Raw genomic sequence first — 12,738 nt, 5'->3', positions numbered from 1 at the left:
TTCCAGGTGAGAGAAGGAGGACTGACCCTGTGCTGGCCACAGAGAGATCCAGCTGCAGCCTCAGGGACCCCTTGCCTGGCTCTGGACACAGGTGCTTCTCAAAGATGTCCATGCAGCTTCCAGGGGCTTCACTGGGATCCAAGGGATGTTGGACTGAGCTCTAGACCTCACCCAAAGTTCTGGGCCCCATTGAGCTCTAGGCCCTCCACCCTCGGACTTGGACCCTAGTCCCCTGCCCCCCACCCAGAGCATCTTTGGGGTTCCTGACTGGGTCTGGGCACCCGCTGGCAGGAGCTGACTTCAGACCTGTCCCCAGGCCCCCGCTGGCCGTCACATCTCGGGTGATGACAGTGACTGTGCGGCCCCCCACCCAGCCACCAGCTGAGCCCCTCATCACAGTGGAGCTCTCCTATATCATCAATGTGAGTAGGGGCCCAGGCAGGGACCCTGGGCATACCCCAACATGAGTGGCCAAAGGCCTATCTGCTGGGGAGGTGATGTGCCCAATGGCAGGCTGACCCCTCTGACCTGTTTGGGGCCTGCTGTGGCAGGATGAATGGTGATCAAGGTGGTGAGCTCACTACCCCATACTGCACTCATGCCTTCTGCTCCCAGGGTACCACGGATCCCCACTGTGCCAGCTGGGACTACTCCAGAGCGTGAGTTGAGCAGGGGCTCTGTGTGGGGAAGAATGCAGCCCTAGGACCTTTTCTCAGGAGGGGATCTTCTATCTGGAAGGCCAGAAGGTTCCTTGATACCGTCCTTGGCCTAAGAGATCAAGGATGAATCCTGGGGCTCCCAAGTGCCTGCCTCTTGGATGTGGCTTTGCCCTGGATTCACCTGTCTTTGGGCAGTGGCCACCATTGGGGGGGGCCTCAAAGTTGGGCTAGGGTTCACTCCACCTCTCCCCCCACCCAAGAGATGCCAGCTCGGGGGACTGGGACACCGAAAGCTGCCAGACCCTGGAGACCCAGGCAGCCCACACCCGCTGCCAGTGCCAGCACCTGTCCACCTTTGCTGTGCTGGCCCAGCCACCCAAGGACCTGGTGAGTAGGAGGGGGCCTGGGCTGGGCAGGGAGGAGGCACCTGGGCTGCCAGCGGCCATCTATGACAGTGTCAGCAGGGACCTGGGTGATCCTGCATGTGTGTCTGAGCAGCTGTACTTCTGGGATTACACATGGATGTCTGTGCCACTGGGATGATGCTCACAGTGATGACACATGCCTGGGGGTGTGTGGTGGTAGGCAGTCGTGTGTGTGTACACACATACATGTGTCTGATTGTGTGTGCAAGAGTATAGGAAACTGAGCATAAGTATGCCTCTACGTATATGACAGGGTCTGCTCTGTGTACGCATGAGGACAATGGTGAGTCCCCCACTGTGCGTGGCTGTGATGAAGGAACAGGTGCCTCTGCACCAGACAAGGAGTGGGGAGGCCAAAGTCACCCCTGCAGCTGCCCTCTCCCAGTGACCCATCTCAATGTCTGCTCATCTCTCTCAGAGCCTGGAGCTGGCGGGCTCCCCCTCGGTCCCCCTCGTGATTGGCTGTGCTGTGTCCTGCATGGCGCTGCTCACCCTGCTTGCCATCTATGCTGCCTTCTGGAGGTAGGTGGGACACTGGGAAGGTGGGGCAGGAGGTGACCAGTCACCCCAGGTTGGGCAAGGCAGCCAGCTCCTCTGTCTCTGTCCACTGTGCCCCCTCAGGTTTATTAAATCTGAACGCTCCATCATCTTGCTCAATTTCTGCCTCTCCATCCTGGCGTCCAATATCCTGATCCTCGTGGGCCAGTCGCGGGTGCTGAGCAAGGCAGGTGCAGGCTCATGGGGGTGCCAGGGAATGAGAGTGGGGTGAAGAGGGTGATGGTGTGCGTGTGTGTTTGTATACACTCCAGCTATGTGTTGGGCGAGGGTGTGTGTGGGAAATTGTGTGTGAGCATACATGAAGGCATTGGAGAGGAGGGATGTGTGTACTCAAGTCATGAATGTCTGCGTACATCTGTGAACATGTACGTGAGCTGAGCACCTGTGTGCACATCTGTTGGGCGGGTAGCATTTATGGAGCTGGGGCCTTCTCATGTCTGCGGATGTGTAGGAGCCTGAGTGAGGCCTCTGTGCCACCTGCCTGTGGATGACCTGTTCTGGCTGTTTCTTATGCCTCTTCAGCCTTCTCTGCACAGTGCCAGCACTGTGAGTGCCAGGCATGGGGCCCTCCTGGCCATGATGTGGCAGGTGCTCCTGTCTGTCCACGTCCCTGCCAACCCCGTCGGTGCGTGGGCAGCCTGCCCGCCTGCCTCCCGGATGCTGAGTGCTGTGTGCATGTCACTGGGCCTGTGTCGTGCTGTGTGTGGGTGCAGGAAGATGGGGGTGCCTGGCAGGGCTCTGTGGGGGGCGGAGCTCGGGTGGGCGGCCATGGCAGCGCCCAGCAGCAGAGCGTGGGAAACCTGGCGCCTCCCGCCCGCCCTGGCTGCTGCTCAGGGCTACTCCCTCCTTTTCCCTCTCCCTGCAGGGTGTATGCACCATGACAGCCGCCTTCCTGCACTTCTTCTTCCTCTCCTCCTTTTGCTGGGTGCTCACTGAGGCTTGGCAGTCTTACCTGGCTGTCATTGGACGGATGCGTACCCGCCTCGTTCGCAAGCGCTTCCTCTGCCTGGGCTGGGGTGAGCAGGGCCCGTGCTGGACTCTGCCAATGGGCCTGGGGGGCAGGGGCCGCAGGACAGGCTCAGCTTCAGCCCTGGGCCCTCTTTGTGAGCACAGGGGTCAGCTTGGCTGTCTGGGGGGTCTGGGAGGATGAGAGGACCCTGAAGACTGGCAGCTGTCTTACCCTTTGGCTCCTTCGCCCCCTCTCCCTTAGGTCTGCCTGCCTTGGTGGTGGCTGTGTCCGTTGGCTTTACCCGCACCAAAGGATATGGTACATCCAGCTAGTACGTGGGCCTCCCGTGGTGGGCAGTGGGGGTTACCGGACCTGTTAGGGCCCCAGGCCTTCTCAGGCTGCTTGCCTGGCCTACACTTGCTTTCGGGCTTTGGGCAAATCCTTCCACTTCTCAGAGCCTCAGTTTCCCTTACTGTAAAAGTATGAGCTGGGATTGGATAATCTCTAAGAACCATTTAGTTCAAGGATCAGCTTTGTTTGATCCTCATGGGGCTGGACCTAATGGTCTTGGCTTTTGTTAGAGGGGAAACTGAGGCTCAGCAAGAGCCAGTGACTCGCTGTAATGCTGTCTGGGGCTCAGCCCCATTGCTGATGTGGCCTGGCAGCCCAGAGGGCACTGAGGGTGTTTGAGGGTGGGGAGGAGTCTGCTTGGTGTCTGATAACTCCTCTTCTCCCCTACTCCCCTAGCTGCTGGCTCTCCCTGGAGGGCGGCCTGCTCTATGCCTTTGTGGGCCCTGCAGCCGTCATTGTCCTGGTATGTGCCCCTTCAGTGTCCTGGGAGGGGTGTGGCCCCTGGGAGGGGGGCGTCTACTTTTCCCTGCACTCCAGCTCCCACCTGGGACTTTTCCTGCCAGGAGGGCAGCTGGTGACCCTGTCTCCCTTACCCTACTCCACTGGGCCCCCAGGTGAATATGCTGATCGGAATCATCGTCTTCAACAAGCTTATGGCACGTGATGGCATCTCAGACAAATCCAAGAAACAGAGGGCCGGGTAAGGGGGGGTCTCTATGACTTGGCCTTGTGGGAAATGGTATAGGGAGGGAGGGCTACGGCCACTCTTGGAGACTCAGGGCTCTAAGATGCGACTGACTGGGGCTCCCTGACCTTGGTGCATTAAGGGTTGAAGGCAAGGTGGGCACTCGGAGTGCTCAGCTGCAGCCCCTCGCCCACCCTAACCCACCTCTCTCTCTCTCACCTGCCCTCCCCCTCCCACCCAACTGGGGCTCATGTTGCCCTCTCTTCTCCCACTTCCCATGTGTTTCCCCCTTCTCCCATGTCTGTGCCACACCCGAGGTCGGAGCGGTGCCTCTGGGCCAGCCTGCTCCTCCCCTGCTCAGCGTGTGGAGCGGTCCCCAGCCCCCTGCTCAGCTCAGCCTCGGCCAGGAACGCCATGTTAGTTGTGCCCCCTGGGGGGTAGGGGGGCGGGCAGGGGCAAAAGAATGGGAAGTAGTGCCCTTGGTGGGGGGAGGAGGGCTATCAGCCTAGTGCCCTGGAAAATGTGCCCTGCCCCACCAACTGTCACACACTCTCAAGAGCTTGGCGTTGAGGTGGCAGAAGATACTGCGAGTGAATGTCTGTGCTTTCTGGAAAATGCTGGGCTCCTGTGCCCACACCCCTTGCTCCCTCCCCCTGCCCTCACTGCTGGCTTATGTTTCATCTAGGAACAGCAGAAGGCCCCTCCTTACACCCCCAACCTACAGAGGCTCAGAATTTCAGGGCCTTAGAATTTTTGAGCCCACAGAACCTTAGAATTAGAATGATAGAATCTTAGGCTAAGACAATCAGAAGCTAAGAATGTTAGAATGTGAATCATAGTCTTATCACTTGTCATAGAATCTGAGAGTTAGAATTTCAGAGGCATTGAATCTCAACCAATTGGGGGACAGAGAATCTTGGAGATAGAGAGTTATGTCACTGAGACACCCCCGTCCCCAGCATCTGAGAATCTTAAAATCTCGGCCATACCCAAATCTACAACAGCCACAGCCCCAACCTCCACCCAGAGCTAGAAATAAATCTCAGCCTTCCTGACCAGTGGGATCCAGCTTTATCTTACACACCTCCAGGGTCAAGGAGCTCACTGCCTCTGGAAGTGGCTGGCCCCATCTCTGGGAACCTCTGCAGAGTAGAAAGCTCACTGTCACTTGCTGCCATCTGCCTCTCTGACCCAGTCTGTCAGAACTAGCAGTTAAAAGCTTGGGTTTTGGAGGCAGCCAAGCTGGGTTTGCATCCCAGCTCAGTCTCTCTCTGCCCAGTTGGGCACACTCCAGTTTCCTCATCTGTAAATTGGGATAATAATCCCCATGCCTGTTTATTGGAGTTGTTTTGATCACAATGTGAACTAATGTATGTAAAGAGTTCAGTGTAGAGCCTGGCAGAGAATTGGTGGTTAATCAATGGTAGCTCTCATGACTGTGATTAGGCCCTCTCAGCCTTGGCTTTGCCTCCAGGGGCTATGGAAACCACGGTACCCGCCCCCGGCCAGGCTGAACAGCCCCCAAACACTTTTCCTAGGATAAGCCTTGGCCCCCTGCCCATCTTTCTGCCTTGTCCAGAGCTGTGCCCCCCCCTCCCGCCACCCCCGCCGTCTGATTCTCCCACAGGGGGTGTTCATGAGGCAGAGTGGGTTGGGTGTGGAACCTGGCCCAGTAGGGCAAGACTGCCCTCCTGGGCCCATGTGGGTTGTAGCCAGTGATGGCAGGTTGGCACTGGTGCCTGGATGCAGGGCCCATCTGCCTTTTTCCCTCTGTCCTCCCCTGTCAAGGGGGTGAGGATCTGCATGTTTGGCCCTGATCCTGGCTTTTCCCCCCAGCCCCAGCTATGATCTTTCTGCCCAGGGCCTAGCGACCCCTCCCTGGGGAACTGAAGGGGATGAGCCTCTGCTGCACCGGCCCTGGCCCCCGTGTCTTCCCCAAAGATTTGTGTTCTGTGATGTCCTCTGTGTACTCTGCCTATTTAATTTTTCTATCTGTGTGTCTCTGCCTGTCTCATCCTCTCTCTCACTGTGTCTGTCATCTCTTTGTCCTTCTTTTTCTCCTCTCCCAGAATCTCTGGGGATGCAGCCCAGGTCTGTGATTCTGTGAAAATTGGGACTGGAAATCACAGCATCTACATGTGTCTTCCTCCTCTTCTTCTCTCCCACTGTCTCTTTCCACCTTCTCTGGCTCTGTTTCCTGATGCTGCCTCTGGCTCTGGCTCAGTCCCACTGTGTCAGTGTGTCTGTCCCTCCCACCTCTCCTGGTCCCTGCTATGGCCCCACAGTTCTCCATTTTATGTCCGTAGTCTCTTTTTCTGCCTCTGGCTCCTCAGCCCCTCTCTGCTTAGGGACATTACTGAGATCTTGGAGTTTGGGACCCTGCCAGTCCTGGGCAGATTAAGGGCTCCAGGCTGAGTACAGGCCTGAGCTCAGCCCACCCTGTCTCCTGGAGTGTCACCCTGACGGACCCTTTGCTGCTGTCTTTAGGGCATCTCTCTGGAGCTCCTGCGTGGTGCTGCCCCTGCTGGCACTCACCTGGATGTCTGCTGTCCTGGCCATGACAGACCGCCGCTCCATCCTCTTCCAGGCGCTCTTCGCCGTCTTCAACTCTGCACAAGGCTTTGTCATCACGGCCGTGCACTGCTTCCTGCGCCGAGAGGTGGGGCGGGCCTCTCCTGTCCTTTTGCACCCACCTCACCAGGCCAGGCTTCTCACTTCTCCCCACTGTGCAGACCACGAGGATTGAGGCCCCCCCGATCAGGCCCCAAGCTGGGCAGTCCTTGGTGTGGAAACTGAGAGCCTGGGGGCCTTGGCTTTGGCCTCCTTGTCTCCTGGGGCTACTTCTCCCCTCTGACCTTCCCCTAGGCTGGATGCATTTCTATCCTTCCATACCCGCCTGGGTGCCTGGGGTGGGAAGCACAGCCACCTGTGGCCAGGGGCCTTGTGGTGGCCCCAGGCCAGCAGACACCCGTTGCCCCCAGGTCCAGGATGTGGTGAAGTGTCAGATGGGTGTGTGCAGGGCTGATGAGAGTGAAGATTCTCCTGACTCGTGTAAGAATGGGCAGCTGCAGATCCTGGTGAGTGAGGAGACCTGGGCAGGGCACAATGGGCTATGAGTGTGCCCCTACCTCATTCCCCTGCTCCAGGCCCCTCACTTTCCCTATCCACGGTGGCGGGGTGGAGGGGATGCAGGGAGCGGGGAAAGAACAAAGATCAATTTTGATTCAGGCTCAGTTGCTGACCACTGGGTGACATTGAGCAAGTCTTTCCCTCTTCAGTTTCCCCCGCTGTCAGGTGGGGCTGGGGTAGACACGTCTGGGGCCCCTCTGGGCTCTGTTGGACAGTGTGTCATGAGTAGCACCTCTGGGTGGGTAGGGAGGGGACTGAACCCCCCACCCTGATACATTGATCCTCTCTCTGCCCACCCGCTCTGTCCCTCTCTGCCTATAGTCAGACTTTGAAAAGGATGTGGATCTGGCTTGTCAGACAGGTGAGTCTACCTGTGCAGAGCTGAGAATGGCCCCCAGGGAAGGGCTAGAAAGGTGAGCCCCCAGCCCCATCATGGCAGGCCTTGATTGAGGTCCGGCTGTGGGGTTTAACTTTAGAGTCAGACGGCCCTTAGTGGATTCAAGGCTGTGAACACACTGTGTGACGTTGGGCAAACAGCTTATTACTCTGAGCCTTAAATGAAATAGGAGATAACAAGTGCCTAGCAGGGTGCTTGGCACATAGTGATTTATAGTATTGTATCATTTCCATGATTCTTACCAGAATCTCTTTTCGATTCTGTCTCCTGGGGAGGATCTGCCCAGGGGTGGGGGAGGAGGGCTGTGGGATCATTCTCAGTGCTGTGGGGTCAGAGGTCAGGACCTGCAGCAGGAACTGACCTGTGGGATCTGGGCTTTGGCTTTGCTCCTTGCCCTACCTTGCTGTGGGCCTCTGGGCCAGTTGTCTTCTTAGCCTCCCTGGTCTGGGAGAGAGGACCAAGTACCTGGTCGTCTCTCCAGCACTCAGTTTTCTCCTCTGTCTGACCCCAGGGGCTTGGTACCTGCCCAGCCCAGGCAAGGGCATCTGGGGGCTCCTCCTCCCCAGGACTTACCTCCCTCCCACTCCTGCCCCCAGTTCTGTTCAAGGAGGTCAGCACTTGCAACCCATCCACCATCACGGGCACACTGTCCCGCCTGTCCCTGGATGAGGATGAGGAGCCCAAGTCCTGCCTCGTGGGTCCCGAGGGCAGCCTCAGCTTCTCACCACTGCCTGGGAATATCCTGATGCCCATGGCAGCCTCGCCAGGGCTAGGGGAGCCGCCGCCCCCCCAGGAGGCCAACCCTGTGTACATGTGTGGGGAGGGCAGCCTGCGGCAGCTGGACCTCACATGGCTGCGGCCAGCCGAGCCAGGCCCCGAGGGGGACTACATGGTGCTGCCCCGACGGACTCTGAGCCTGCAGCCTGGCGGTGGGGGCGGAGGTGGCGAGGATCCCCCGAGACCCCGGCCCGAGGGCACCCCCCGACGGGCCTCCAAGGCACTGGCCCACACCGAAGCCTACCCCAGCTTCCTCTCTGTGGACCACTCGGGCCTGGGGCTGGGCCCTGCCTATGGGTCTCTACAGAACCCCTATGGGATGACCTTCCAACCACCACCGCCAACACCCAGTGCCCGCCAAGTGCCCGAGCCGGGGGAGCGCAGCCGGACCATGCCCCGCACTGTGCCCGGCTCCACCATGAAGCTGGGCTCCTTGGAGGTGAGGGGCTACAGGGCATAGGGCAGGGGTGGGAGGGCCTACCTCCATGTGCCTGAGACTGTATCTAAGTTCCAGGCAGCAGCCAGGGAGGGGCAGCCAGCAGCATCCCCAGAATGGCACCTTTGTACGGAGTTGCTGGGAGTGTATACGTTGTGCATTTCTAACCTCTGTGCCCATGGCAGCCCTAAGGGAATCCTGGCTTCTCTGAACTCTAGGGCACTTGGACTTCACGTACTGAGGGTGTACTTCTCGATGCATTCACACTTACTTTAGGGCCTACTTTGGAGTGAGTGGTTAGGATGGGTCTTCTTTTAAGGGGTCTGTGGATCAGGCCAGGTGCTATATTGTTAGGGAGGAGACATTATGAGCTGAGAGCCTGGGCCTCCGAGTTACACAGAACTAGACGCTGAGCAAAATCTCTCTCTGAGCCTCAGTTAATCTCTCTTAACTGTAATATCTCCAAGCCTCAGTTTCCTCATTGTAAAGTGAGAATAACGGCGTAGCCTCTTTGTAGAGTCGTGAGGCCTAAATGAGTGATATAAAACATTTATCTCAGTGCAGAGCAGGTAGAAAGTGCTAGGTAATTGGGAATTGCTGCTCTTACCATCCCTGAAATCAGCCTTGGCACTGGCCATAGGCCTGTGGTAATTGACCCTCCTCTTCCTGAGAAAATGTCAGCCCCTCCCTTTCCCTGCCTGTGTAGTTTCTGTAGATGTATTCCGTCCCTCTGGCTTCCTCAGACCTGCTCCTTGCACAGAATCACTGGGAATAAGCAGGTGGTAGTGACCCACTGTAGAACTCTAAAACATTCTAGAACATTCTAGAACTCTAGCTGGAAGGATAAGGGGAATGTGGATAAGGAAAGCAGCAGGAGTCACAGCTCAGGCACTGTTGGCTGCTCATGTTCGGCCTCGGAAACCTGTTCCCCATCCTCTGCACTAAGGAAATTAAGTTAGCAGCTAGAAGGTTAGAAGTTTAGTTTTTCTCCCAAAATGTTTCTTGAACATTTGGTGCCTGCTCCTGTTGCAGATGGCAAAAACAGGAAGGCATAACAAAGACTGAAAACTCGACACCAGCACTGTGGGGTGGGGGTGTGCTCAGCATCACAGCAGGTTTGGGGCTGTGGACACCTGCTCATGATTGGACCATTGAGGAAGGGCCAGCTTTGGGCTTCTTGTGTGGGAGGTGGCAATAAATGTGCCAGCGTCTTGAGGGGTCAAGGATGACGTCCATAGTTCTGGTGTGGGCAACTGCAATGGAGCGGAGGCGGAGGGGTGGGTTCGTGGTGGAGGATTCCGAATTTATTCAGTTGGGCACAGCTGTGTGTGTGGTGCCTGTGGGCATTAGGGGACAGGGAGAGGTGTCCTGCTGCCTCCAGAAAGCAAGGGATGGCCAGAAACAGGGAAGACACGTGTGTGGTGAAGGGCAGGAGAAGATCCAGGGCAGAGCGTACAGAGCCTAGTGTCGGGAAAGCCAGGGTAGCTGGTAGAGAAAGAGCAGGCAGGGAGGTTGGAGGACCAGGAGAGTGGCGTCGTGAAGGCCAGTGGTGGCAAGCATGTCTCCTGGGCCTGGGACTTAGGAGATCTAGATGGTAGTTTTAGCATCATCCTTGAGGGCCTTGGGGCAAGTGCCTTCTCCTCCCTGGACCTCAATATCCCCAGTGTAATCTGGGAAAATCAGCCTTGGACTCGTGAGTGCTCTGTGCCAACATTCCAAGACTCTAGGCCTCCTCCTTGAGTGGCACTGGACACTGTAGGTTGTTGGGGCCTTGGAGGTGATCTTGGGTAAGTGAGGGCCGGAGAGGCGTGAGGGGATGGGGAGGCCAGGGAGGCAGGGCCTGGTTTGTCAGGAAAAGGGGCAAGGCAGCATCAAAGGAAGGACTGAAAACCTGAGTTCTTGTGTTTGCAGGACAAGTGGAGGGTTCCAGGGAGAGGGGAGCCCTTGGCTGGCAATGAGAAAGAGGCGAGATGGGGCAAAAGGCTGGAATCCAGGGCACAGAGGAAGAAGCATCTGCTCTGTGATCCCATGTGGGAATCCGTGTCCCTGCCACGTTGGATGTCTGCATCGGGACGTTTGGCCCGTGCGCAGTTGCATGTGTGTGCATGTGCCAGTGTGTGTGTGTGTGTGTTCTCTGTGAGCGTCTCTGCATATGTGTATATTGCAGGGGCAGCAGGGAATGTGGCTGCAGGCCTGTGGCGGGGTAGTGCCTCACCTCATCCCCCAGGCCTCAGCCCCTGTTTCTACAGCCCCAGGGGCTGCCCTTTAAGGATTTCAAGCTCCTGGCCCTGGGCTGAGGAAAGGTGCAGTGAGCAAGCCCTGGGGTATCAGGTTTCCAGTCTGTGACACTCTTTTTACCCTTGCACGTGGTAAAAATCTTTCTTCTCCTTCACTGTCTCCTTGCTTCTTCCCAGCGAAAGAAGTTACGGTATTCAGACCTGGACTTTGAGGTAAGTGCTGTGTTTATGTGTGTGTGTATGTGTTGGCCAGGGGGTTGGAGGGCCGTTTGTCCCTGGAGGGTCTACTCCTAAAATTAGCCCAAGTCCCATTCCAGACGGAGCTTGACTCCACGAGCCTGTGGTTTCTGTGGGATCCTCCCAACATCCCCTCCCTGCCCAAGCCTGAAGCCTCACCCATGAAGAGAGCCAGGTCTTGTCCCAGAGGGCCCAGCAGCGAGCAGGGATATGGGGACCCAGGATGCCGAGTGCCCTCAGTGGGTGGCTGGTTTATGGAGCTGCCGCAGTGGGTAGCACCTCCTCTGATGCCCTGTGGCTCCCAGAAGGTGATGCACACCCGGAAACGGCACTCAGAACTCTACCATGAGCTCAACCAGAAATTCCACACTTTTGACCGCTACCACAGCCAGTCCACGGCCAAGGTGAGGCCTCCTCCTATGGCTGCCCCTGCCTAAAGCTCAAGGCCTGACCTGGTGCAGTGGCCCCTGGGGTCAGACCCTGACCCATGGCCCCCATTACAGAGGGAGAAGCGGTGGAGTGTGTCCTCGGGTGGGGCGGCCGAGTGGAGCATATCCAGCGTAAGTCTTCCTGGGCTGGGTGGGGGCGAGGGGGCTCTGAGGGACTCAATCCCTCCCCACTCACCTATCCTGCCTGAGCAACTTCAGCCTGCCTTACCAAGGGCCTACTCACGTCATAAGCAACAGTTCTGAAGTTGCTCGGGGATGGGGAGCATTGACGGGGACTCCACCCGTCAATGAGGAGGGTGGGTAGACAGGAGACGTGGTGTCAGGGGGCCACTGTGAGCACAGGGGTCAGGAGCCCAGCTCTGGAGCCAGGTGAATCTGGATTTGAACCTGACTTTGGCACCTGATTGTTTGGTAACTGGGCATCACTGGCCCCCTCTGAGCTGCCTCAGTTTCTTCTGTACAATGGGTAAGAGAGTATTGGCCCATATTCACGGACCCTTCCCTTTCTCCCCACAGGAGAAACCCAGTCCAGGGGAGCGTCCCAGCTTGTCCCAACAGCGGCGACATCAGAGCTGGAGCACCTTCAAGTCTATGACGCTGGGCTCACTGCCCCCCAAACCCCGAGAACGGCTGGCCCTGCACCGGGCAGCAGCCTGGGAGCCCACAGAGCCACCAGATGGCGACTTCCAGACAGAGGTGTGAGTGCCACGCCGGACTGCCCACTGCATATAAATATATATATCTCTCTATTTTCACACTCCACTTTGGAACTACCCAGGAGCCAGCGCCCCCTCCCCTCTCCCGAGGGCTGGGCAGGGAGGCGCAGTGGACTCAGCGAGGCTTGGGGAGCCAGACACAGTGTGGCCTGGGGGGCCAGGGCCCTTCCCCGTTTCTCAGAGGCCCCTCAGCCACTGGAGCCCCGTCTTTGCCCCAGCCTGTCTGTCCCTGCCCCGGGCTGGGGAGGGGGGAGGGGAACTTTGTTGGGAATAAACTTCACTCTGTGGATTTTGCTGCTGAGCTGTTTGCTTCTCCCAGGTGAAGGCCCAGTCCTGGGACCCCAACTTTGTTCTTCTGTCTCCTTGGTTCACCTCACTTGATCTCATCTAATTGTGTGATGGGATCAGGCCAGCCCTGACTGAGAGAGGGGTGCCTGGGCTCTGACCCCATCTTTGCCCTTGAATCCCTGTGTGACTTTGGACACATTCCTTGCCCTGTAAGCAGATCAGGAATGTGAAGTGGGGCCCCTTGCAGTTGGCCTTCCCCAGTGGCTGTGATGGTCATGGCTGCTCTTCAATAGAGCCCAGAGGCTAGACTGCCTGGTCTGGAGCCCAAGTCAAGTCAGTTTCCCCATCTATGAAATGGGGATGGTACTAGTACTTGCCCCATAGGGTTGTTAAGAGGATAAAATAGATTAATATTGCTAAAGCACTTAGTGAGTGCCTGGCACAG

The 12,738-nt window shown here is 57.5% G+C and overlaps 1 protein-coding gene across 9 annotated transcripts in view; it reads left to right on the top strand.

The window, feature by feature from the left end:
- The window catches only part of ADGRB2 (adhesion G protein-coupled receptor B2), a 36,398-nt gene extending 24,104 nt beyond the window's left edge, over window positions 1-12,294 (top strand). For 2 of the 9 annotated variants that reach the window (XM_023529278.1, XM_023529274.1), the window contains exons 13-30: window positions 317-422; window positions 616-659; window positions 920-1,046; window positions 1,503-1,606; window positions 1,706-1,808; window positions 2,508-2,658; window positions 2,853-2,922; window positions 3,339-3,405; window positions 3,557-3,642; window positions 3,945-4,043; window positions 6,115-6,286; window positions 6,609-6,704; window positions 7,078-7,117; window positions 7,750-8,369; window positions 10,781-10,816; window positions 11,146-11,244; window positions 11,344-11,400; window positions 11,806-12,294. In XM_023529278.1, coding sequence (XP_023385046.1) covers window positions 317-422; window positions 616-659; window positions 920-1,046; window positions 1,503-1,606; window positions 1,706-1,808; window positions 2,508-2,658; window positions 2,853-2,922; window positions 3,339-3,405; window positions 3,557-3,642; window positions 3,945-4,043; window positions 6,115-6,286; window positions 6,609-6,704; window positions 7,078-7,117; window positions 7,750-8,369; window positions 10,781-10,816; window positions 11,146-11,244; window positions 11,344-11,400; window positions 11,806-11,991 — 2,263 coding nt within the window. In that variant the 3' untranslated portion in view covers window positions 11,992-12,294. The remainder of the gene's footprint in view (window positions 1-316; window positions 423-615; window positions 660-919; window positions 1,047-1,502; window positions 1,607-1,705; window positions 1,809-2,507; window positions 2,659-2,852; window positions 2,923-3,338; window positions 3,406-3,556; window positions 3,643-3,944; window positions 4,044-6,114; window positions 6,287-6,608; window positions 6,705-7,077; window positions 7,118-7,749; window positions 8,370-10,780; window positions 10,817-11,145; window positions 11,245-11,343; window positions 11,401-11,805) is intronic. The other 7 variants (XM_011357819.2, XM_023529279.1, XM_023529281.1 and 4 more) reach the window with 7 other exon arrangements.
- The last annotated feature ends 444 nt before the right edge of the window (window positions 12,295-12,738 follow it).

This window comes from Pteropus vampyrus, unplaced genomic scaffold (assembly GCF_000151845.1).
Source record: "Pteropus vampyrus isolate Shadow unplaced genomic scaffold, Pvam_2.0 Scaffold36, whole genome shotgun sequence".
NCBI lineage: Eukaryota > Metazoa > Chordata > Mammalia > Chiroptera > Pteropodidae > Pteropus > Pteropus vampyrus.
Note: the sequence above shows the minus strand (reverse complement) of the source record. Positions and strands in the feature narration are given on the sequence as shown.